General features: G+C 42.5%; 1 protein-coding gene across 1 annotated transcript; it reads right to left on the minus strand.

Annotated features, from left to right (window-relative positions):
- Positions 1–16,708: 16,708 nt before the first annotated feature.
- On the minus strand, positions 16,709–18,393 carry LOC141148542 (E3 ubiquitin-protein ligase TRIM21-like). The gene has a single exon (XM_073636088.1). It carries the CDS (start codon positions 18,391–18,393, stop codon positions 16,822–16,824), a length of 1,572 nt encoding a protein of 523 aa, XP_073492189.1. The 3' UTR covers positions 16,709–16,821.
- Positions 18,394–23,054: the final 4,661 nt, after the last annotated feature.

The following is a 23,054-nucleotide window of genomic DNA, read 5'->3' on the forward strand; positions in this document are numbered from 1 at the left end:
TGTGAGTGTGTGTGGAGTATGTAATATATGTTGTGTTGTGTGACGTTTGTTCTCAGCTGCTGACAGCCCACCCAAATGACCCCCCTTCTTTCTCACCAGGTCTGTGAAAAGGTGCAGCGAACTGTATTGACATGCAAATGACCTGAGCCAAGATAATTATCTGTACTAGTGAATTGAAAGATACATGTACTAAAATGACTTTGTTTTTCAGGAAAACAGTACTGGAGAGGTTCTTTGTGGTGAGGTATTATGATCTGTTGACAAATGGTACTGCTAAAAGGTTTTTTACGGATTGCTAATTTATTTCAACCATGGTGAATAAATTTTTTTTTTGGAATTATTGGTATACCATAAAACAAAAAATCCACGTGGTATTAATGTGTATTAAGTAATACATATTAATGATAAGTTGAGCTCAACAATTTTTTGGTATCTAAAAAAAAAAGTGCACTGTTTATGTAATGTAATGTAATGTATATTTGTGTTTCATATGCTAATGTCTTGTTACAGGTATATAACCATTGGATTATTTTGTTTCTAGGAGGAAAATGGAATATTTATTACTAAATTTTAGTGATGTTTTATTTCTCAGATTCGATAATTGGGTTTCCTGGCTTTAAAGGGCACATCGGTCGGCTCGTGTACCCACTACTGTTCAGTGATCCCGGCGCCTCAGTGCTGCAAGGGATATTTCTTTGCCCTTTGGCCAGTTGTGTTTGGTAGCAGAAGTTCCTCGAGTTGGATACACATTATGCAATTTTTGTTTTCCAATTTCCTTCAGATTTACCTTCAGATGTGTATGAGGGCCTGCCTGATGGCATACAAGTTGATAGTGTATAGTTTTGGGAGTGCCTGGCGAAGAGTTATGCAGGAAGATTGTGTATATTGCACTCTGTGTTCTGGATGGAGAGGTCATTGCTGGGAAGGAAGCACCTGGGTATTATTTGGGACATAGACGAGTTTGTTTCTGTGTCCTAAGGAATACCAATGTAACGTTAACCAGGGAACTAGAGGGTTCCTTGAACCTAACCATAGGTAGAGGTGCATTGTATACCCTGGGCATGGTCTCTGAAATCCAGGCACAGGGATGGAGTTGTGTGGGCACGCTGTATTCTCCTCAGTGGATACCCATAGGTGTCCTTCCTGTCCTAGACTCCTTGCGTACCTTAACTAGTGGTCTGTGTCCTGCATGACAGGAAGACCAGTGCCCCATAAGGTGTGCAGCCTCTATAAAGAAACTTGTGTACCTGGTGGCAGGTGGTTTTCAATCCGGGTATTCTGACTATTTCCCATCCTTAGGAAAGAGAGGCTTAATGGAGACTGTCTTTGGAGCTGGAGGTGGGGCACTGGGTACCTTAAAACACTATGGAGCTGGAGATATTCAGGATCACATTGGGGGGTCTTGTGCTACATATCAGGGAAGGGGTTAGGAAAGCCAACTTGCTCTGTCCAGCATCACTTTGCAAGGACAAACAGGGGGGGGGGGGGGGGGGTAGTATCCAGGTTGCCTATGAGTCGTAATAGATTGGTGGATGACTCAGTTCCAGGATCATCAAAAATCTTACTTGCACTGTTCTCATCCCTAATGGCAGGGATGGAACATTGTGCAGATATCACGGTCAATCTGGGTACTATCCTATCAGACTCTACTGGATTACACCCTGGAGTCCATCTTGTTCCGATGGTTTGAGTCTGGACAGCCTCAGATGACTGGTACTGATGAGTGCTAAAGGAAGGTAAGGGTTGTGCTATGGGAAAAGGCAATAATGCTGGCACAGGGGGGGGTCATGTCTAATGGATGCCGGGGTAGTGTCCCAACTGGTCCTAAACAAAGTTAAAACTACTTGAGACTGGAGACCAGGGTACTGGTGCTAGTATCACATGTCTAATGATGCACTGTTTTCAGCATCAGGTTAAATGGTACTCAGCAGGGTACACTACCTCGGGGAGTCTATAGTACACCTCCTCTGGCCCGTGGCATAGATATAGCAGGAACACCGGGTTGTACACCGATCACCCCTGAAGAAAGGTTTTATAGCAAACCTGACATCCCCTTACACCTACAGAAACTTCCTCTGGGATTTGGGGCTGAGTTAAAAGCTTGGCTGATGGATTTCGGACAACAGGATGAAATATTAAATGTACTAGGAGATGCTGAAAAACAAGCCACCACACGACTCACCCATGATCAAAATAGACTGATCCAAGTATCCCACGCTTTAGACGCAGATGCTAAGATTTCCTGGTGGGAAAGTTTATTTGGGTACAGTCCTAACGCTACAGCTTTCCTAAACATTTTGCTCCACCCGGTTGTTGTCCTAACCTGTGCAGCCTTATTGCTTTTCCTGATGCAGGTAATAAGGTGCGTTACTATCAGGAGAATGAATGCCAAAGCTATGAGAATGTGTGCACCTCAACAAGGTATCTTCTCTCAAGGAACAGAAAGGCCACTAACTCAGAAACAAATCTCTGAGGAAGCCATATCCAATCCAGACCAGTACAAAGAAGTTGCGCATTTAAGAGAGGACCCTAGAACTATATTTTTCTTGTTCCAGGGATAAGCCTCTTCAATTTTTAGTAATAAAGTGCAGTCAGGTTTACCTAAATTCCAAAAGTTTCAATCATTTTTTTTTATTATTATTTTTTTTTTATTTTTTTTTTCTCTCCCTTTTGTTGTTAATATCTGTGTACCTGACCTGCAAAAATACTGTTAATGGGAGAGGAGTTTTTTTTTTTTGAAAAACATTTGTTTTGTTCTTTTGTTTTTATTTTTTATTATGTTTTTTTAACCAATGTATTCATTTTTTTAAAATACAGATTCAAGGCTCTTTAACAGTCTTGGTTGGAGCAGCGTTCAATCTGTAGTTTTTTCCGTTTTTTGTTCTTTTTTTCATTATTATTCCCACTATTTTTCCTGTTCATTTTCATTACTCACCTCTCTTCTATTCCTTTTTCTTCTTTAATATTATGCTCTCTAAGTTTTTCCTTTGGTTTCTATCATTTATCTTCTCAAGATAATGTAACTAAGACATCAGTCATATCATTTTTCTTTAAAAAAAGACTTTGCCTGCCCACAAGTACCATATTTTAACTAAAGTATCCCTGGACATCCAGTTTTATGTCTTAATGTAATTTCACCTCCCCTAGTCTACCTACTACTTTAACCTGAGCCCCGTGAGCAGATGTGGTGAACCCAGGGATCTGGCAATAACAGACAGTATTGTCTATCCCTACCATCAAGGGCCATGGATGATACTGGCTGTTGCTCAGACTCTGTACCCTGTGGGAACCCACTCTACTCGTCCACATTACACCCTTTATGAGTATTTAGTCTTAATGGCCAACACTCTGTTCCTGTCCAGCATTTCTCTGTACACTAACGTTCTCCTCTCTCTTTCTGTATTCATGCACGACTGTCTGGAGACCCGCCCGACCCCACCTGAAGAAGCAGCGACCACCAAGTTATTTCTTGAGATAAATGTGTCACGAATAAGACTTTCCTGGACTTTCCTTCACCATGCTGAAAAGTGCTGTCTCGCGGTCCGATCCAATCGATGCAACCATTACATGGTCTTACATAGATACAGGACTAGATATGCCAGGATCCCGCCATCAATGTTGGAGTTCCGCTCCTCCAAGGCAGAGGAGTGATGAAACATTGCAATACAGACACTCATGGTTTGGATGTGAAGTCTCCAAAGGACCAGGATTTCTTTGCTATCTTAAGCCTACTTTGAGGAGTTCCTGCGTGTTCAAGAAAGGAAGAGGAGGCCGCAGTGGTGGTGGGGAAGGGTCGGGGCTTCTGGGCTGTTGTGGGTGGGTGCAAGATCATTGAAGGAGGACATAAGTTCAAGAATGAACTTCAGGGGGGACTGTGGTGGAGATTTGGGCTCTGAAGGTGATGGACCTTATTATTAATGTTACTTGCAGTGACTTTTCAGTGACTATAGTTTGAGAACCCTAGTTTGGAATCAACAGAGACATCTTGCCCTGCTATGGAATGTTATCTGGAGTGGCTATCTGACCATTTGATAGTACAGTGTCACTTCAAAGGAGGTGGGAGGTGTGAAGGGAACAGGAATAACCTGGTCAGGATATGGTAGCTGGTAAGAGAGCCCCCCACCCCCATTGACTCAATGTAGCAGTTTTGGCATATGGAAGGAAGGGGGGGTTTACAAGTGTATATATTGCAGCACAGATCACTGCCCATTCTCTTGTGCTGACGGTCTAGATGAAGGATGGTTACGTAAGACTTCTCTATACAATGTATCTCTATTATCTTCTGTCTCTTTTCTTTCCTGTAACCTTTTCTATCGTAGGATTTGGCCTTAATACCTTATTAATCTCTTGATAGCATGGGTATGACCATTATGGCAATATTTGTTATCATTGGTAACATTGTTGTTTTTAAGGTTGTATCATTTATGTTATAGTTGCTAATCTCATATTACCACAAGTTTCTTTTCTGTACAATAGTAAGTTTAAATAAATTAGATTGTTACCCTTTTTGAACAGATATCATTCGTTCTTAATTTCATGGGTTGATTCATATATAGATAAAAGGTTTTAATCACTTATGTATCATTAAATAAGTGAGGTATGTATAAAGGTATGCACGTCAAGACGCATGTTGATGACGAAACGTTGGGCGGTGTCAGAAACTGGTGACGCAGGACGCGGTTGGATGGTGACACGGCGGCCATCTTTGTGGTTAGAAGCGCTGGACGCTTCATACTGCTGTTTGTTATTTCACCAAATGTGAGTTTGTTTTACTTCTTATACAATAAATTATCTTTGGTTATGGAGTTTGCGCGATGAGCGTTCTCTTTCTACTTCCCATTTACCACGATTCCTGAGGTTGCTTATACCCACTGGATCACATTTGGTTTAATATCTGGTTGTAAAGAGGAACCCCCAAGCTCTCCATCTGGTCTAGAGGGGGTTTAATATATTGATGCCACTCTAACAGAGGATCGTTGGTTCACCTTAAGAAGATTGCCTTTGCCATCTATTTACAACATATGTGTATAACCCATACACTGATGGTAAGGGTCAGTATGTTTGGGTGTTGGTGACGGTGTTCCTATCCCTTTGTGAGTTTTCCTTATTTTCTCCCAATGTAGTAGGCTCTGTTTGTCTTCATTATATTTATGTTTTGGGACTTTATTTTATCATTTATTATTCCTTTTGGGACATTATCTTATCATTTTTTTAGCGCTGCACCTTCTCTCTTTTATCTTTTTAATTGTACCCAGCAATTTTGTGCCAGCTGCTTTTTATTTTATGTTATATTAAGTGCAACAGATTCTGTTTTTTATTAACCACTTCAGCTCCGGGAAGGTTTTACCCCCTTCCTGACCAGGCCTTTTTTTTTTTTTTTGATACGGCACGGCGTTATTTTAACTGACAATTGCGTGGTCGTGCGATGCTGTACCCAAATAAAATTGATGTCCTTTTTTTTCCCCACAAACAGAACTTTCTTTTGGTGGTATTCGATTACCTTTGCGGTTTTTATTTTTTTGCGCTATAAAGAAAAAAGGGCCGACAATTTAAAAAAAAAAAACAAAAAAACAATATTTTTTACATTCTGCTATAAAACATCCCAAAAAAAAATGTTAAAAAAAAAAAAAAAAAATCTTCATCAATTTAGACCAATTTGTATTCTACTACAAAAATATTTTGGTAAAAAAAAATCCCAAAAAGCGTAGATTGGTTTGCGCAAAAGTTATAGCGTCCATAAACTATGGGATAGATTAATGGACTTTTTAAACATTTTTAAATTATTTTTACTAGTAATTGCGGTGATCAGCGATTATTAGTGGGACTGCGACATTGCGGCGGACAAATCTGCCACTAAGTAACACTTTTTGGGCACCAGTGACACCAATACAGTGATCAGTGCTAAAAAAAAAAAAAAAAAAAAAAAAGCACTATCGCTGTATAAATGACACTGGCAGGGAAGGGGTTAACATCAGGGGCGATCAAAGGGTCAAATGTGTTCATAGGGAATGCTTTCTTTCTGTGTGGGGGATGGACTGACTGGAGGAAGAGAGACATCTGTGTTCTGATTAGCAGGAACACAAGATCTCTCTCTCCCTCTGTGACAGAACAGCGGTCTGCCTTGTTTACATAGGCAGACCGCCGTTCTGTCTCTCCCATGAACGATCGCGGCTGCTGGACCCGCTGATTTACTGCTGCTGTGTCCAATCACAGCGGGAGTGTGGCTCTGGGGGCGCGCGCAGGTACGTGATTTTGTGCTTAAGGGCCGCCCACCCTACAGCAAATGTACATGGGGCGGTCCTTAAGTGGTTAAATAAAATTCAACAAGGTCCATTTAGTAAAAATGTTTACCAGCAGAGGTCCAAATCGCATGTTTGTGCCACAAGCCAAATCCTTCCCATCACAGCTCCCCCTCACTCTTAGTCTAGGTTCCCATCTCTGTGGCTGGGGAATATGTAGGAAATCGTATGTGTTCCTGATCCACAGAGAAATGCACTGCACTTTAGCAGATGAGTTAGGGTGCCATTCATTCTTATTGGGACCCCCACACATCGGCACCTACGGCACATTTTCACGCATAACAAACCACATGGTGCTGCAGGAACTTGCAGCTTAATGCAGTGCCCTCAGCTCCCCCCTCACATTACTGTCCTCAGCCCCACCTCACATTACTGTCCTCAGCCCCCCCTCACATTACTGTCCTCAGCCCCCCCTCACATTACTCTCCTCAGCCCCCCCTCACATTACTCTCCTCAGCCCCCCCTCACATTACTCTCCTCAGACCCCCCTCACATTACTCTCCTCAGACCCCCCTCACATTACTCTCCTCAGACCCCCCTCACATTACTCTCCTCAGCCCCCCCTCACATTACTCTCCTCAGCCCCCCCTCACATTACTCTCCTCAGCCCCCCTCACATTACTCTCCTCAGCCCCCCCTCACATTACTGTCCTTAGTCCCCCCCTCACATTACTGTCCTCAGCCCCCCCTCACATTACTCTCCTCAGCCCCCCCTCACATTACTCTCCTCAGCCCCCCCTCACATTACTCTCCTCAGCCCCCCTCACATTACTGTCCTTAGCCCCCCCTCACATTACTGTCCTCAGCCCCCCCTCACATTACTGTCCTCAGCCCCCACCCCTCACATTACTGTCCTCAGCCCCCACCCCTCACATTACTGTCCTCAGCCCCCCCTCACATTACTCTCCTCAGCCCCCCTCACATTACTGTCCTTAGCCCCCCCTCACATTACTGTCCTTAGCCCCCCCCTCACATTACTGTCCTTAGCCCCCCCCCTCACATTACTGTCCTTAGCCCCCCTCACATTACTATTGGATTGGAGATATTGGATTGGATTCTGATAGCGGAGAGAGTTCCCTGCGATCAGAATACAATGATCAGGGTTGCCGGTGATAGCCAGCAGCATCGATTGAGCAAAAGGAAAAAAAAAAAGCCCTGATTGGCTGATTGTACAGAAGCAGTCCCTGCTGAATCAGCCAAATTTTAATCCACCTATGGCTGGCATAACAGGCTTCCCCAGCCTACTCCTTGTCACCCTCCACATACACAGCTCTGCTGTTTTCACCAACCTTTATCTCCAACACACCAGACCCGTCTGCTCCCCAGGATGCAGAGCTCTGACTGGCTGCAGGTGAGTCTACATTGGGTAAAAGGTAGAGGAGGAAAAACCTGGAGTGGATGGAGGATCAGAGGTTTGGAAAGGTGGAAGAATGGAGACGGGAGATGTGTAAATCCCGAACCGGACTTTTCCAGAATCCCTGCCAGACCTTCTGCTACACAATTGTAACTACTGCATGTGCACCCACAGCATTGTATGATTCAGGTTAATTGTACACCGCTGTCGGTGCACATGCAGTAGTTAAAAAGGTGTTCCCCACTGCTAAATCTTTCATCCGATTTCTAAATTGCTGCATTTGTACATTTTAAAAGCCAATATAAAGGAATAGTAGTGGTAAAAAAAAAAAAGTCCTTGTGCATTTATTAAAACTTTTTTTGGTTAATCCTCCTTTAGGGGGGTGTGGCAGGGGGCGTGTCCTATGCCTACATACATTTGTTAGTAGGTGTCCCTCATTCCCATCTCAAAATGTTGGGAGGTATGTAACTGTAGGAGTGAAAAAGGTCCTTAAAGTGAAGTTTGCAGTAAAAAGTAAGGTCCACGTAATATAGCCGGGCCCAAGAGGGCAGTATAGCAGCATTTGACAGGCCTTCAAAAGGTGACCCTGCCACCTCCTGAATGTCTGTAATTATTTTTTCAATCCCAAGGATTTTTGTAGTAAGCAATTGCACCACAGCCATTTAATGTATTTTAGATATTTATATTTTATGATAGTATCATATGACGAAGAAGTTTACAGCCAATTTACATTATTAGTACAAGTGTGCAAGTTTATAACTACTTGCTAACCAGTGACCTACCCATACATAGCTGGCAGGCATCATCCATTTTTTAGAGCCGGCGGTCATCTCTCTTGTAAAAGCAATCCTAGCAGCTAACTAGTCACTGGATTGCTTTTACAAGCAGTGGGAGGGGACAACCCCCCCTCCTCACCACCAGCGGGAGACCAGAGTGACCAGCTGGTGCCTATGTCAGCTGATCAGAGAGCTGAACAAAGCCTGGGTAGGCTTTGATCGGCTCTCCGCTATGGAAACCCAGAAGTGATGACCTGCCATCACTTCCCGATTTCAAAAGTCGAAAGCATTAACCGCTTCAGCCCCGGAAGATTTGGCTGCTGAATGACCAGGCCATTTTTTGCGATTCTGCACTGGGTCACTTTAACTGACAATTGCGCGGTCGTGCGATGTTGCACCCAAACAAAATTGACGTCCTTTTTTTCCCACAAATAGAGCTTTCTTTTGGTGGTATTTGATCACCTCTGCGGTTTTTATTTTTTGCGCTATAAACAAAAAAAGAGCGACAAATTTGAAAAAAAAAGCAATATTTTTTTACTTTTTGCTATAATAAATATCCCCCAAAAATATCTATAAAAAAAAAAAAAAATTTTTTTCCCTCAGTTTAGGCCGATATGTATTCTTCTACATATTTTTGGTAAAGAAATCGTAATACGCATATATTGATTGGTTTTGAGCAAAAGTTATAGTGTCTACAAAATAGGGGATAGTTTCATAGCATTTTTATTATTATTTTTTTTTTTTTTATTAGTAATGGCGACAATCTGCGATTTTTATCATGACTGCGACATTATGGCGGACACATCAGACATTTTTGACACTATTTTAGGACCATTGTCATTTATACAGCGATCATTTCTATAAAAATGCACTGATTACTGTGTAAATGACACTGGCAGTGAAGGGATTAACCACTAGGGGGCGATCAAGGGGTTAAGTGTGTCCTAGGGAGGTGTTCTAACTGTGGGGGGGGGTGGGCTACTACTCACATGACAGCGATCACTGCTCCCGATGACAGGGAGCAGTGATCTCTGTTATGACACTAGGCAGAACGGGGAAATGCATTGTTTACATAGGCATCTCCCCGTTCTACCTCTCCACACTGCAATTGCGGGCCACCGACGAACATCGAGTTCCTGGGACCTGTGGGCATGCTCCTGCGGCGTGCGCGCACAAAAGGCGGCAAATTTAAAGGGACGTACCTGTACGCCCATTGGCCTGCCTGCACCATTCTGCCGACGTACATCTGTGTGCGGCGGTCGGCAAGCAGTTAAGCTATTTGTGAGGGGAGACAGTCTTCCCATTGATAAACAATTTAAGAAGATCCTTCTTCACCGACCACCTATGTGAGGAACCATATCACTGACCACCAATCTGAGAAGATCCTTTTTTTCTGACCACCAATATAAGGGTGCACATCAATGACTATTAAGATAAAGGGGAACTTTGCTGACCACCAATGTAAGGGGCATTTCTTCACTAATCACCATATGGGGAATACTACATTTTCACTGTCTGCATTTATTTCCTGCCCGTCATTATTTGTTCCTTCAGGTTAAAAAGGTGAGAAGTAGAAAGCCATGTCTAATTTTAAAAATTCATTACTCTTAATCTTAAGTGTAAAGGAGTGTCATCAGTTTGTTTTTTTCTATTACTCTGTGACAAATATAATTATCTTTTTTTTTTATCATTATTACTACTATTTACCTTTATTACTGTTACCAGGGACAGAGAAGCACTTTGGTGACATTATGTACAAGGAGGTGACAGGTCCTCTTTATGGAGACACCAAGGGTCTAAATATTTTCCTAATGTCTCCACGGTATACTGGAGAGGGATATCTGTCCTCAGTCTACTTCTCTGGCCCCCAGCAGTGACTACATACAGATTTATTAAACTCTGTAAGGAGATTGGTGGATTGATAAGACGTTTACCGATCTCAGTGCCCGCCATTCTGAGTACAAGAGGCGGCAATGAGACCGGCAAAAGGAGAGCAAACTGTGTATTCCAGAGCATTCTTTACAGTGAAAGGACCAAACATGTCAGGGCTGGGCTCAGTCCTTCCTTCTCAGAGCTGGCCGCTCAGCTGTCGGCTAATTGCCAACTCCTATCTCTTCAGTTACTCAGCTGTTGATGATATCCTGCTCGTCAGTCCTGCCTACTTAAGCCGTTCAGCCCAGTGGATCTCTGCCTTCGCCTTGGTCAACATCACAAGAGACTATGTCCTGCTTTCTTGTTTAAAGACTGGGTTTGCTGACATTCCTTCTGGCTCCAGATCCTGCTTGCTGTTCCACTACTTTGATCCCTGACTTCTGGCTTGGCTGACTATCGGTTCCGGTTACTGAACTTTGGCTATGTTTTGACTATGTTTGTTCTTTTTACTTTTATTATTAAACAAGTGTGATTTAACTGTACTTCTGTCTCGGTCTGATTTCATGGTTTCTGACACAAACACATCACAGGTGCTGCAATGGAGTCAGACACATGGCCCCATCATCAATGGATATACAAAGTATGGAGGTGTCACCAGCACACCATAGGAGACCAAAGAGAATATTTATATTGCAAAAGAATACTGCAAATATTCATCTGTGACATATAAATGTTTTCTTTTTTCTATTATGGTGTGCTGGTGACACTCCGATACAAGGCAAGAGGAGAAAGGACACCAGCCTCATGGCCACTATGAGTGAGGGAGGGACAGAGGGGGGTGTTCTATTTGTACTATGTAGATGTGATCCGGCCTCTGTACACCCACCCTGATCACTTCTACAGACAGTGGGAAGGACACAGTCTAGATCTAAGTCCTAGGATTGCCAATAATTTTACTGAATGTTCTTGGCTGTCTAGGAGATGGACAACCATGACAAATAAATCAACTTCCTTGGCAGTCAATGGGTTACAGGAAATCTGCATGGAGGGAAACATTTCGGCTGCCATTGTTGAGCTCTCCTAAAATTCTCATTGCTCGGCTCTCATGTCGAAGCAATGGCTTCAATTATTTGTGCTGAGTTTTCTGTCCTTCCCTGAAATACTCTGAGGGATATCAGTCATCCATAGCTCCCCCATGCCCTTCATTTGGTCCTAGATCCAGCTGTTCTTTCTTTATTTCTTCAAAGTTTTTCTCTAGGTTTCTTTTTCAGGCTCACCTTTCTTCCAACACTTGTAGAAAATCTTCTCCTGTGTTGAAACCAATTACTCCCAATTCCCTGAAAACTTGCATCTCCACAATATCACCCTTTGAACCTGCAGAAGCTATCTTGGACCCACCTTCACATCCTGTCTGAAGGACTTCATTCATCATCAATCCCATCTCCTCTCGATCCACACTGTTGGCCTGCCTCCTACAGCTATTAGTTTTCTCTGCCATCAATCATGTTCCTGAGCATTATATAAAAGAACAAGTCCCAATGCAGGGTGCTATGATGTTTACAGGAGTTTTCTGGCCTCTGCCACCGAAGAGCAGGGAACAACTGACGGACCCTGTGAGATCATCACTGGATTTAAAAAGGAGGTATTCCTTGAAAATAAATGATTTGATTAAAAAATGTAATTGCATGTTGATCAGGAAGAGGGGGAAACAAGGTAAAATATGATATATGTCCATTGCACTTCAGCTTTAAAGTGGATACTGAAAATACAAAGTCTACTTGACCTGAATCCCTCCACCACCACCTTCTTCATACAATAATGTTTAGTGATGAGAGAAACATTAGAAAAGGATAAAAAAAAGTTCACCTTACACCCTAAATGAAGACAACATCCTGTAGTGACATTAATGGGCCTCGCCATGGGATCCTGGAAAACTAAGGACCTCAGAATCTGGTGACAAGATGCTCCAGCCCCCCAGAATCCAACATTCTTAGGATTTAGGATCCTCATCCTATTCAGGACATCGCCCTCACCTAGGAGATTGATTGACCAGCTTTGTCACATAATGCTTCAGCCTATGAGGAGGTATGGTGGGGACGTGTCTTTTGGCTAAATAAATTTTGCTTAAATCGGGACCTCCAGCCCTCCCGTCAGTCTTGCACAGTTGTAGACTCCTCTAATGGGCTGAAATGGCTTACTCTGATTTCACTGCACACTGTTAAGCTTCTCACAATGTGCATTCAAAGCTGCAGCAAGTCAGATAGGGCCTGCTTCATTTCTGGGCTTTGGGACGTCCAGCATCATCCAGATCAGGCTTTCTCAACCTTTTAACCCTAGAGGAACGGCTTTCTCAACCTTTTAACCCTAGAAGAACCCCAAAAATAATTTTCAGGTCTCAAGGAACCCTTACTAAAACCAATTCATCAGGGGTCAAAAGAACAATGCCCTTTATACTGGTGGTCAATAGGAAGAATGTTCCCCTTAAAATGGTGCTCAGAATGCCACCCTTAAAGACAGCTAAAAATATATTTGGTGTCATGATGCTGAACCTTGAACTCTGTAGGCAATATCAAAAAGGTGGTTCATTAGCCACAGCTAAAGGAACCCCTAGCAACCTCTGGAGGAACCCCAGGGCTCCATGGAACCCTGGTTGAGAATGGCTGATCTAGATCTTTCCTTCCCAGGTTGACCTGCCATCTTCTCCAAACTGACATCCACCCATCAAGGTATTAAAATATTTGTATAATTCCCTCAAAGAGCCAACCCACTGCTTGCATCAGAGCTGAAGGTTCTTGGGGGAAGAACTGAGGCATAGCACTAGAATGTTTTCAGGACGTTATGTACAGCACCCTTCCAGCCCCTCAATTCTGCCATGATTTGCATACATTGCACAGAGAAGCAGAGACCCGGTCGTACAATGAAAATAGAATATTTTATTTGAAATTTTAATTAACACGTTGATGAAGTGGGGAAAGGAAGAAACAGAAAAGAGAAAATCTAAGCAAATTGAACTACAGCTTTGAAGGTTCCTCTTTTGGATTTTACAATTTGCTGTGCAACCTGTGTCCCATTTCATGGATTTCTTTTTATTTCCTGTGCCAGAGATACAACAGGAAGTGAGAAAACTAAAGGCTCCTCCTCCCGCTCTGCTCTGACCAACAGGAGATCAGTGGACAGATCCCTCCTATTGAGCAAAGCAGAGTCTACCCCATGAGAAAGGGGCCTAAAAAAGATTGTAATGTTTGGTGGGCTTAAAGTGGAAGTCCAGGCTAAAACTAAAATTCTTGCAACTATAGCCACCAACATTCTAACACTAACCTATCTAGCCCTGTAAAGAGAAAAATCTTTTCACATGGGGCAGACTCTGCTTTGCTCAATGGGGGGGATCTGTCCACTGATCTCCTGCTGGTCAGAGCAGAGCGGGAGGAGGACAGGTCCGTGTCTGCTCAGTTTATGGACTGCCGAGAGGGACAGAGCCTGGTCTGCTCTATGGGCGGTCAAGTGCAAACTGATTCTGCTCTCCATTTACACCTGACTGCCCTCCGACCCAATCCCATATACAGTATATATTACCAATATCTCAGAGAATCAAGTCATATTTGCTGATTGCCCATGTAGACTCTGTGTCGATGCTGCACAAAGACTGGGCCCTGCTGATCCTCTAAACTCACTGCGGGTATAGCAATCACGGCTAGAAGTAAAGCTGGCTTTACACCTGTTAGAAAAATTAAATTTCCAGAATGTTCACTGCATTATCTTAAGGCTCCATTCACACCTCAGCATTCTGTAGCTTGAAGCTCCAAAACGCTGGAGGAGAAAAAATGTATTATTCTCTATGGAGATATGGAGATGGTTCACATCTCCTCTCCAAGTTGCCTGAAGCTCAAAAAAGTTCTAGAGCTTTTTTTTGTAGCTCGAATCGGGCAGATTTAAGCGTATTTGACATGTTTTTACTCCCATAAAAATGAACAGAAACACGCCATTCGCAACGTTTTGTCGCATGTGTGCACGCAATTTTCTGCTCAAAACTAAAAATTGTAGAACATAAAATAGCAAAAAATATAAATCAATGGAAAATAAATTCACAAATAACTAAAAATCATCATAAATAAATAAATAAAATAAATAATATGTAATAATACATAAAAAAAAATGATAATCCCTAACCTTAAAAAAAAAAATTAAATAAATTATTGGAAAAATAATAATAATAAACACCCAAACCTGAAGAAAAAAATAAATTATTAATAATAATATTAATAGTAATTTATTTATTTTGTGTTAGGGTTGGGGTGTTTCCTTATTTATTATTATTATTATTTAATTTTTTTAGTGTTAGGGGTTATTTATTTACTATTACTTAGTATACATGTATTGAATTTATTTACTATTTTTTATGATTATTTTTATTTGTGTATTTATTTTTACACTTATTGGTTCATTAATTATTATTATTTTCATTATTATTAGTAGTAGTAGTATTGTTAACACCTTAACAAAAAAATAAATAAATAAAATAACCCTATGTCAGGAAGCTAGTTCAGCTAATACTAATTCTCATACAGCTAAAGCAAATTCTTCTGCAGCTGCTGCGCATTCCCTAATGCTCATTCGCTAAAACTAATTCTCATGCAGCTAATGCAGAAGAATGAGCATTAGCTGCAGAAGAATTTGCATTAGCTGTATGGGAATTAGTATTACCCTGTTTCCCCGAAAATAAGACCTAGCGTGATTGTCGGTGATGGCTGCAATATAAGCCCTAGAACCCCAAATAAGCCCTACCCTGTTTCCCCGAAAATAAGCCCTACCCTGAAAAGAAGACATACATAGACTTTAACTAGGGCTTATTTGGGGGGTAGGGCTTATATTGCAGCCATCACCGACAATCACGCTAGGTCTTATTTTTGGGGAAACAGGGTAGCTGAACTAGCTTCCTGACATAGGGTTATTTATTTATTTTTATTTTTGTTAGGGTTTGGGTGTTAATACTACTACTAATAAATGAATAAATACATGTAAAATAAATACACAAAGAAATAAAAATAATCATAAATAAATAATAAATACATTCAATAAAAGAATACTAAGTAATAGTAAATAAATAATTAACCCCTAATCCTAACCCTAACCCCAACTACTAATCCTAATCTAACCTCTAACCTTACCCTAACAAAAAAATAAATAATAATAAATGAATAATACTAATTAAAAAATAAATTAAAGCTAACAGAAAAGCTAAAAAAAAACCCAAAAACCTAACAACAAATCATGCAACAGATAATTTTCTCTATTGGCTAATAAAACAGAGTCAAAGCTCAAAAATGCATGCAAGTCGCGCATTAACACGACAAAAACGCTAAAAAAAAAGCGAAAAATGCTGGAAAAACACTCAAAGACGCTACGCTCAGGTGTGAATGTTTTCTAACAAGGATGGAAATGTTTTTAATCTAATGAAAGGAACGCAGTTCTAATTGTTGAGTTTGCTCCCAGCTGACAATGATCATAACTAGTTGTATGTGCATGCACTTCACAAAGGTAATCCAGAAGTAGAACATTCTTCTATGAAAATCAAGATTTTGACAAAAAACAGTGGTAGAAAACATGCTGGTAGGTGCAAAAAATAAGCTGCTGTCAAAAAATAGTTAGACAAACTATATAGCAAAAGTAATAGATATATATATAAATTGCTGCGACAAATGTGATAACGTAAAAAGAAAACTTGAGTCTAATGGTATATAAAATTCAAAATCTAAAGTCCACATAAATGCATGTAAGTGAAAAAAATTAGAAAAACAGTACAAGATAAATCTTGAAAACACCGCTGTGACACTTGACAAGGAAACTGTATTCGATCCACTTGTGATCACCACGTGAGCCGTCACCAGCTATAAGAAATGCGCTCTTACCAGAACGGAATGGCTCCACTACAGAGTCAAATCAGCCTGTAAATGACAATCCCATAATAGAAAGATCCGGCCCACAATACTTGGCTGGAGTTCCACTCTGTATCTCATTCTCCAAGATGTGGTACCATCAATGATAACCATATAATGCACACAATTCCACTAATCGAGTCTTTCCATTGCGTGAGGAGCGCAAAGATGTCTTCAAACATGGTATGACAAAAGAAGTCCATGAAGACAATCAAATGGTTGAATGATTTTTATACTTTCTCATCTGAATGATCTGACGAAATTCTACAGGTGTAAGGCCAATCATTTTTGTCATATTAATTTTGTGTGGCCTTTATATAGGGAGTGTGGCAGGGTGTGTGTCCTTTTCCTACATACTTTGCCCTAAAAATGTGTCCCTCTTTCTGGTCCTAGAAAGCTTGAAGATATGATAAGAGCTAGCAGAAGGAAATATGAACACGTTGCTGTCAGGATCTCTTGGTTCTCTTTGGTTCTTAATATAGAGTTCCTTTAAATTGTACCAGCTGTTACTATATTCAAGATGATTTCACACTCATTATTATTACTATTGATGACAACATTTTAGAAAAAAATAAGGATGTTGTAAATTATGGTTTTATAGAAAACACCGGAGATACAAGCTTTACCCAGGCTCCCTCATCCAGATAGAAGACAGCATGGAGGGGTTCGGTGAAGGTGGTGGTGAAGGTGTGGAGGTGTCTGATGGGGTCACTCAGCTGGTAGAAGGACAGACGGCCACCTTCATAATCCAAATATATTCCCAATCTCTGCACAGGAGACTCCGGGTATAACAATTTTTTCTGAGAGTTGTGTAGAGACGCATATTCTTTTTGATATATGCAGAAACTCCAGGACTTGGTATTAAAACCAATACTAGACGCATCTCCATCTCTCTCTATACTGGGATAGCAAACACCCACATCCCAATACCCACAGTCACCAACCTCTACTTCCCAGTAATGCCTCCCATGGGAAAAACTTTCCATACTCATCACTTGGCTGTATTCTGTAAATCTCTGCGGTAATTCTGGTTTAACCATGTGTCTTTCAGCGTCGGATGCTGTTCTCAGATCATCGGATAAAGCCACAAATGTATGGGCAGTTTTTTCATCCAGTAGTAGATCATTTGTATACTGTGCATAGAAGTTGGTTTTAAATTGCATATTAGTGATAGGGTCGGTTTTAGATTTGTGCAACACAAGAGAGATCATAAAATCATCCAGATCAGGAACAGAAGATTCCTCCACATTCTGGTCATCTGTGTCCAATTCCTGATCTTGTAGGACAACTATTGGGTCGGTCATGTTACACAACTTCTCGATGTGACCAATTTTCCTGGACAGCTCATCCTTCTGTATCTCCGACTGTTTGGTGAGATCAGTCACTGATAATGAGACCTCCTCTACCTGTCTGGAGATCTCACTCAGGACTCTCTGTTCTTGGACCTCCAGCTGTCTCCTGGTAGCCTCAAACAGTGCAATGACTCTCTTCTTCTCATCATCTGCTTTTTCTTGAACTTTTCTCTCTTGGTCCTGTAAGTTCTGAATTTTCTGCTCAGTTGTCTCTTTCTTTCTAGTCAACTTTTCTAGAACGTATCTCAGTTTCTCCTTCTTCTTCTCCAAAGCTTCTTCTAGAGTTTCCACTTCATGTCCTTTATGTTCCCCCACCAGACAGCAGGAGGCACAAAGACAGATGGCATCCTTCGAACAGAAATACTTCAGAAGTTCCTTGTGAATGGAACATTTTTTACTACTGAAGGGCGAGGAGGGTTCCACCAACACATGGTCCACTGTCTTGTTATGGGCTGTCAGGTGTTTATCACACATAGAAGTCTCACACTGCAGACAAGCCTTGACAGCTCCCACCGGAAAATCCACACAATATGTACAGAGGATCTCACTTTTCTCCACCTTTTGTTGTGTAGATCTAAAGTTGTCTACAATGTTACACAACTTCCTCCTCTTCTCCATCACTGGATGTTTTACATACTCCTCTCTGCACTCCGGACAGGAATAAACTCCAGACCCCCCCTGTGTATCCAAAACAGTCACAATACAATCCCGGCAGAAGATGTGTCCACATCTCAGTGAAACCGGCTCCGTATAAAGGTTCAGGCAGATGGAGCAGCTCAGCTCTTCTCCTAGAGCAGCCAACGCCATTCTGGGAAGAAGGAAGAGGAAACCAAACTAATTATCTGTTTTCATAATGAGGCTTCACAAGTTACCCCCTACAGAGGACAGAAAGAACCCCCAGCAAGTGATTTTTACTCATTGTCTGTTTTAAAGGATTCTCAATAAAACATAACACCCAAAAATAAACATACAGAGGAAAAGCTACTTATCTATAACTCATTCTTATGCCCTGTACACACGGTCGGATTTTCGATGGGAGCTTGTTGTCGGAAATTCCGACTGTGTGTAGGCTCCATCGGACATCTGGATCTCAAATTTTCCGACAACAAAATCCATTGTCGTAAATTCCGATCATGTGTACACAATTCTGAGGGACTAAGTTCCACGCATGCTCGGAGTCAAGCAGAAGAGCCGCACTGGCTATTGAACCTAATTATTCTCGGCTGGTCGTACGTGTTGTACATCACCGCGTTCTTGGTGATTGGAATTTCCGACAAGATTTGTGTGACAGTGTGTATGCAAGACAAGTTTGAGCCAACATCTGTCTGAAAAAATCCCATGGATTTTGTTGTCGCAATGTGCGATCGTGTGTACAGGGCATTAGTCTTCAATTGCGTAGACGAGAAATATTTTTTCATGAGGCTGTGATAAAAAAAACGGACTTTAGGCTGGGGATAGGTATCGGGTGTAACGCTCTGTGGGATGTGTAACCTTTGTTTCACAGATACCAGCCATGTCTCGGCTCTTACTACACATCAGCAATGCCATCACCTTCCACAAACACAGTTTTTCAGTTTTCACCAACCTTTATCTCCACCAAACCAGACCTGGATGGAGGATGCAGAGCTCTGACTGGCTCCAGGTGAATCTAAATTGGCTAAAAGGGAGAGGAGCAAAACCCGGAGTGGATGGAAGATCAGAGGTCTGGAAAGGTGGAAGAAAGAAGCCGGGAGATGTGTAAATCCAGAACAGGACTTATCCAGAATCCCTGCCAGACCCTCTGCTCTCCAAATAATGGAGGAGATCCGTTCTCTGTGTGTTCTGGACACCAACTAGATAGAATGAAATTCATCCTAACAGCTGATCCCTCCCCATCCAAAGCATTTGTGTCCGATAACAAAGATTTAAAGTGGGAGTAAACTCCCATGTATGATGTTTACCTATAGGTACAGTAAATATCTCCGAAACGTGCATTGTTTTGGAGATATTTTCTTTAGATGCAGCCGGTGACATCACCAGCGCATGCGCTCTAAAGGAACGGGCACACCCGTCACCTGTGCCGTTACTTCAGAGCCGTGCCGTAAACTAGGGTTTAAACCCGAACACATATGAATTACACAGGTTCTGAGGCTAATTAAATGTAGATAAGGCAACTCAAAAGTGAGTTTAATTACCACCTTAATCAGCCACAGAACCCGTGTAATTCATATGTGTTCGGGTTTAAAGGGATGAGGTGGCAACTCTAGCATAAACAGCGACTCCCACGCACATGCTTAGGTGTGATGCCATCACCAGCTCAGCTATTTAAATGCCTGAAGCCCATGAACCCAAAGAGAAGACCGGGTGAAGATTCAATCGCCTACAGTGGTGACAGCGTGCCGCTGGAGGGCTTTGTGTTCAGGTAAGTCTGTTACAATGTGCTAGTATGCGGAACATTCTAGCACATTAGGACTTAAACTGCCCGGGACCAATTTTTTAAATTTTTTATACGGTTTATTACCGCTTTAACACAACAATAAGGATCTTTATTTTAAAGCTGAAGTTTTGGTATGGATATTTTGCATAGTTATATTGATCCAGTTTAGAACAATGTAATATGTGTCATATCTGTGGGATCCCCGTGCGATCACTACAATAGTTCTACTCATAGGTGTGCGCAGACCATGGCATTAGGGTGTGCACCCAAAGCTCAAACACACGTGTGTGTATATATATATATATATATATATATATATATATATATATATATATATATATACACACACACACACACAATTTCTTTGGAGCTCCATCGGGGGCTTTGGTGAGATATCAGAGGTCTAAATAGACCCCTGATGTCTCACTTTTAAGACAGAGATTTCCCAGTCCCTTCTTATGCAGCCAAGCAGTAGGGGGGAATCTGTGCAGCACAGCATGATTAGGGTGTGCCCAGGCACACCTGGCACACCCTGTGCCCACACCTATGGTTCTATTATAGTGATCTCCACCAGGTCCTTTGCTGAGTGGTTGCTGCTTACTGGACACAGGAGGTCACTCGCTCGGCAAAGGCACCATTCAGAGAACACTTTGCATTTTCTCACTGAAAGCAAAGCGTTTTCTCATTGGTCAATGTGGAGAAGCAGCATACCATCCAATCAGAAAATGCCTTGTACAGTGGAAGCTCGGATTACGAGCATAATCCGTTCCAGGAGAAGAATGCTCGTAATCCAAAGTACTTGCATATCAAAGCGAGTTTCCCCATAGAAGTCAATGGAAACTAAAATAATTTGTTCCGCAATGACTTCAATGGGATGCAATACCGCATGCTGCTAGAGGTGTGTGGGGGGGCGCCAGAGAGCCTTGGAAACGGCCGGAAAGGCCCGAGGGCACCTCGGCTGACCTCAGCAAACCTCGGAAAGACTCCGTTCCCGAGGTTTGCCGAGGTCCGATCTGCGCCGCTCGGCTCCCCCCCCCCACCTCAGGCCAAACACGGTACTGCATACGCTTTGGCCTGAATCGTGCTCGTTTTGCAAGACAACACTCGCAAACCGAGTTACGATTTTTAAAAATACAGTGCTCGCATTGCGAAACGCTCGTTAACCGCGTTACTCGCAATCCGAGGTTCCACTGTATTCCTTAACAAAGTGCAAAGTGTTCTCTGAATGGTGCTCATGCTGAGTGAGAAACTCCCCAGCAGGGCCGGGACCTGGAAGCTAGAAGCAATCAGTGGAGTAGCAATGACTACTACAGTGATTTCCAGCTTCCACAGGGACATTCATACATACATGGATCAATGTAACTATGCAAGAAAAGGTATCCCTAAAATTCAGCTCTATCCATGTGACTATTATTTTTAAATCTCATTGGACTCTTATAACTGAAAATAAGGATCCCCATCCTGGTGCACCATGGATACATGAGGACTTATTCTGGTGTCATAGCTATTTGGAATGTCTGTATGATATAACTGGAGCTGTGAAGAGAATTTCTAATTTCTTCATCAATTTCGGCCAATATGTATTCTGCTACATATTTTTGGTATAAAAAAAATCCCAATAAGCGAATATTGATTGGTTTGTGTCTACAAACTATGGGATAGATTTAGGGACTTTTTTTAAAATCAGTTTTTAGTTTCTAGTAATGGCGGCAATCAGCGATTTTCAGCGGCACTGCAACATTGCGGCTGACAAATCTGACACTGACACTTTTTTGGGGACCAGTGACACCAATACAGTTATCAGTGCTAAAAAAAATGCACTGCCACTGTACTAATGACACTGGCAGGGAAGGGGTTAACATCAGGGGCAATCAAAGGGTTAAATGTGTCCCTAAGGCAGTGGTGGTGAACATTGGCACCCCAGATGTTTTGGAACTACATTTTCCATGATGCTCAGCTACACTCAAGCATGCATGAGCATCATGGGAAATGTGGTTCCAAAACATCTGCAGTGCCAAGGTTCACCATCACTGCCCTAGGGGGTGCTTGCTAACCGTGTGGGGGATGTGCTTTGACTAAAGGAAAACAGAGATTTGTGTTTCAGCTTAGCAGAAACACAAGATCTCCATTTTCCCCTCTGGCAGAATGGCGGTCTGCCTCGTTTACTTAAGCAGACCGCCGTTCTGCCTCTCTCAGAACGATCGCCGGGTTCCTGGCGGACATCGGGTATGCCAGACTCGCTGACTGGCTCCCGCTGTGTCCAATCACAGGGGGAGCGGGTCTCCAGCAGCGTGCGGGCACACCCCAGACCAGGAAGAAGAGATCGCGCACAGGTACGTGATTTTGCGCTTAGGGGCCGCCATGCTGCAGTATATGTACGTGGGGCGGTCCTTAACCACTTGCCGCCCGCCATATAGTAAAATGATGTTGGCAAAGTGGTTTGAGATATCCTGACCGGACGTCATATGATGTAGTCAGAACCTTAAGCAGCTGCGCGTCCCCGGGGGCGCGCATCGCGGCGATCGTTGTTGCGTGGTGTCAGTCTGACACACTGCAACTCCGATCTAGGTGAAGAGTCTCTGACAAAGGCTCTTTACCAACGTGATCAGCCGTGTCCAATCACGGCTGATCACGATGTAAACAGGAAGAGGCGGTGATCAGCTTTTTCGTCACTCACATCTGACAGACATGAGTAGAGGAGAGCCGATTGGGTGCTCTCCTGACAGGGGTGTCTGTGCTGATTGTTTATCAGCTCCCCCCCCCCTCGGATGCCCGCCCAGGACCACCAGGGATGGCCACCACACTGGACCACCAGGGAAATGCCAATCAGTGCCAATGAAAAATGCCTGCCAGTGCCACCAGTGATGCCTATCAGTGAAATCTATCAGTGTTGCTTTCAGTGCCATCTATCAGTGCCACCCATAAATACCCATCAGTGCAGCCTTTTAGTGCCCATCAGTGCCACCTATGAGTACCCATCAGTGCTGCCTATCAATGCCCATCAGTGCCACCTATCAGTGCCATCTTATCGGTGCCACCTTATCAGTGCAGC

This window comes from Aquarana catesbeiana, linkage group LG06 (assembly GCF_042186555.1).
Source record: "Aquarana catesbeiana isolate 2022-GZ linkage group LG06, ASM4218655v1, whole genome shotgun sequence".
NCBI lineage: Eukaryota > Metazoa > Chordata > Amphibia > Anura > Ranidae > Aquarana > Aquarana catesbeiana.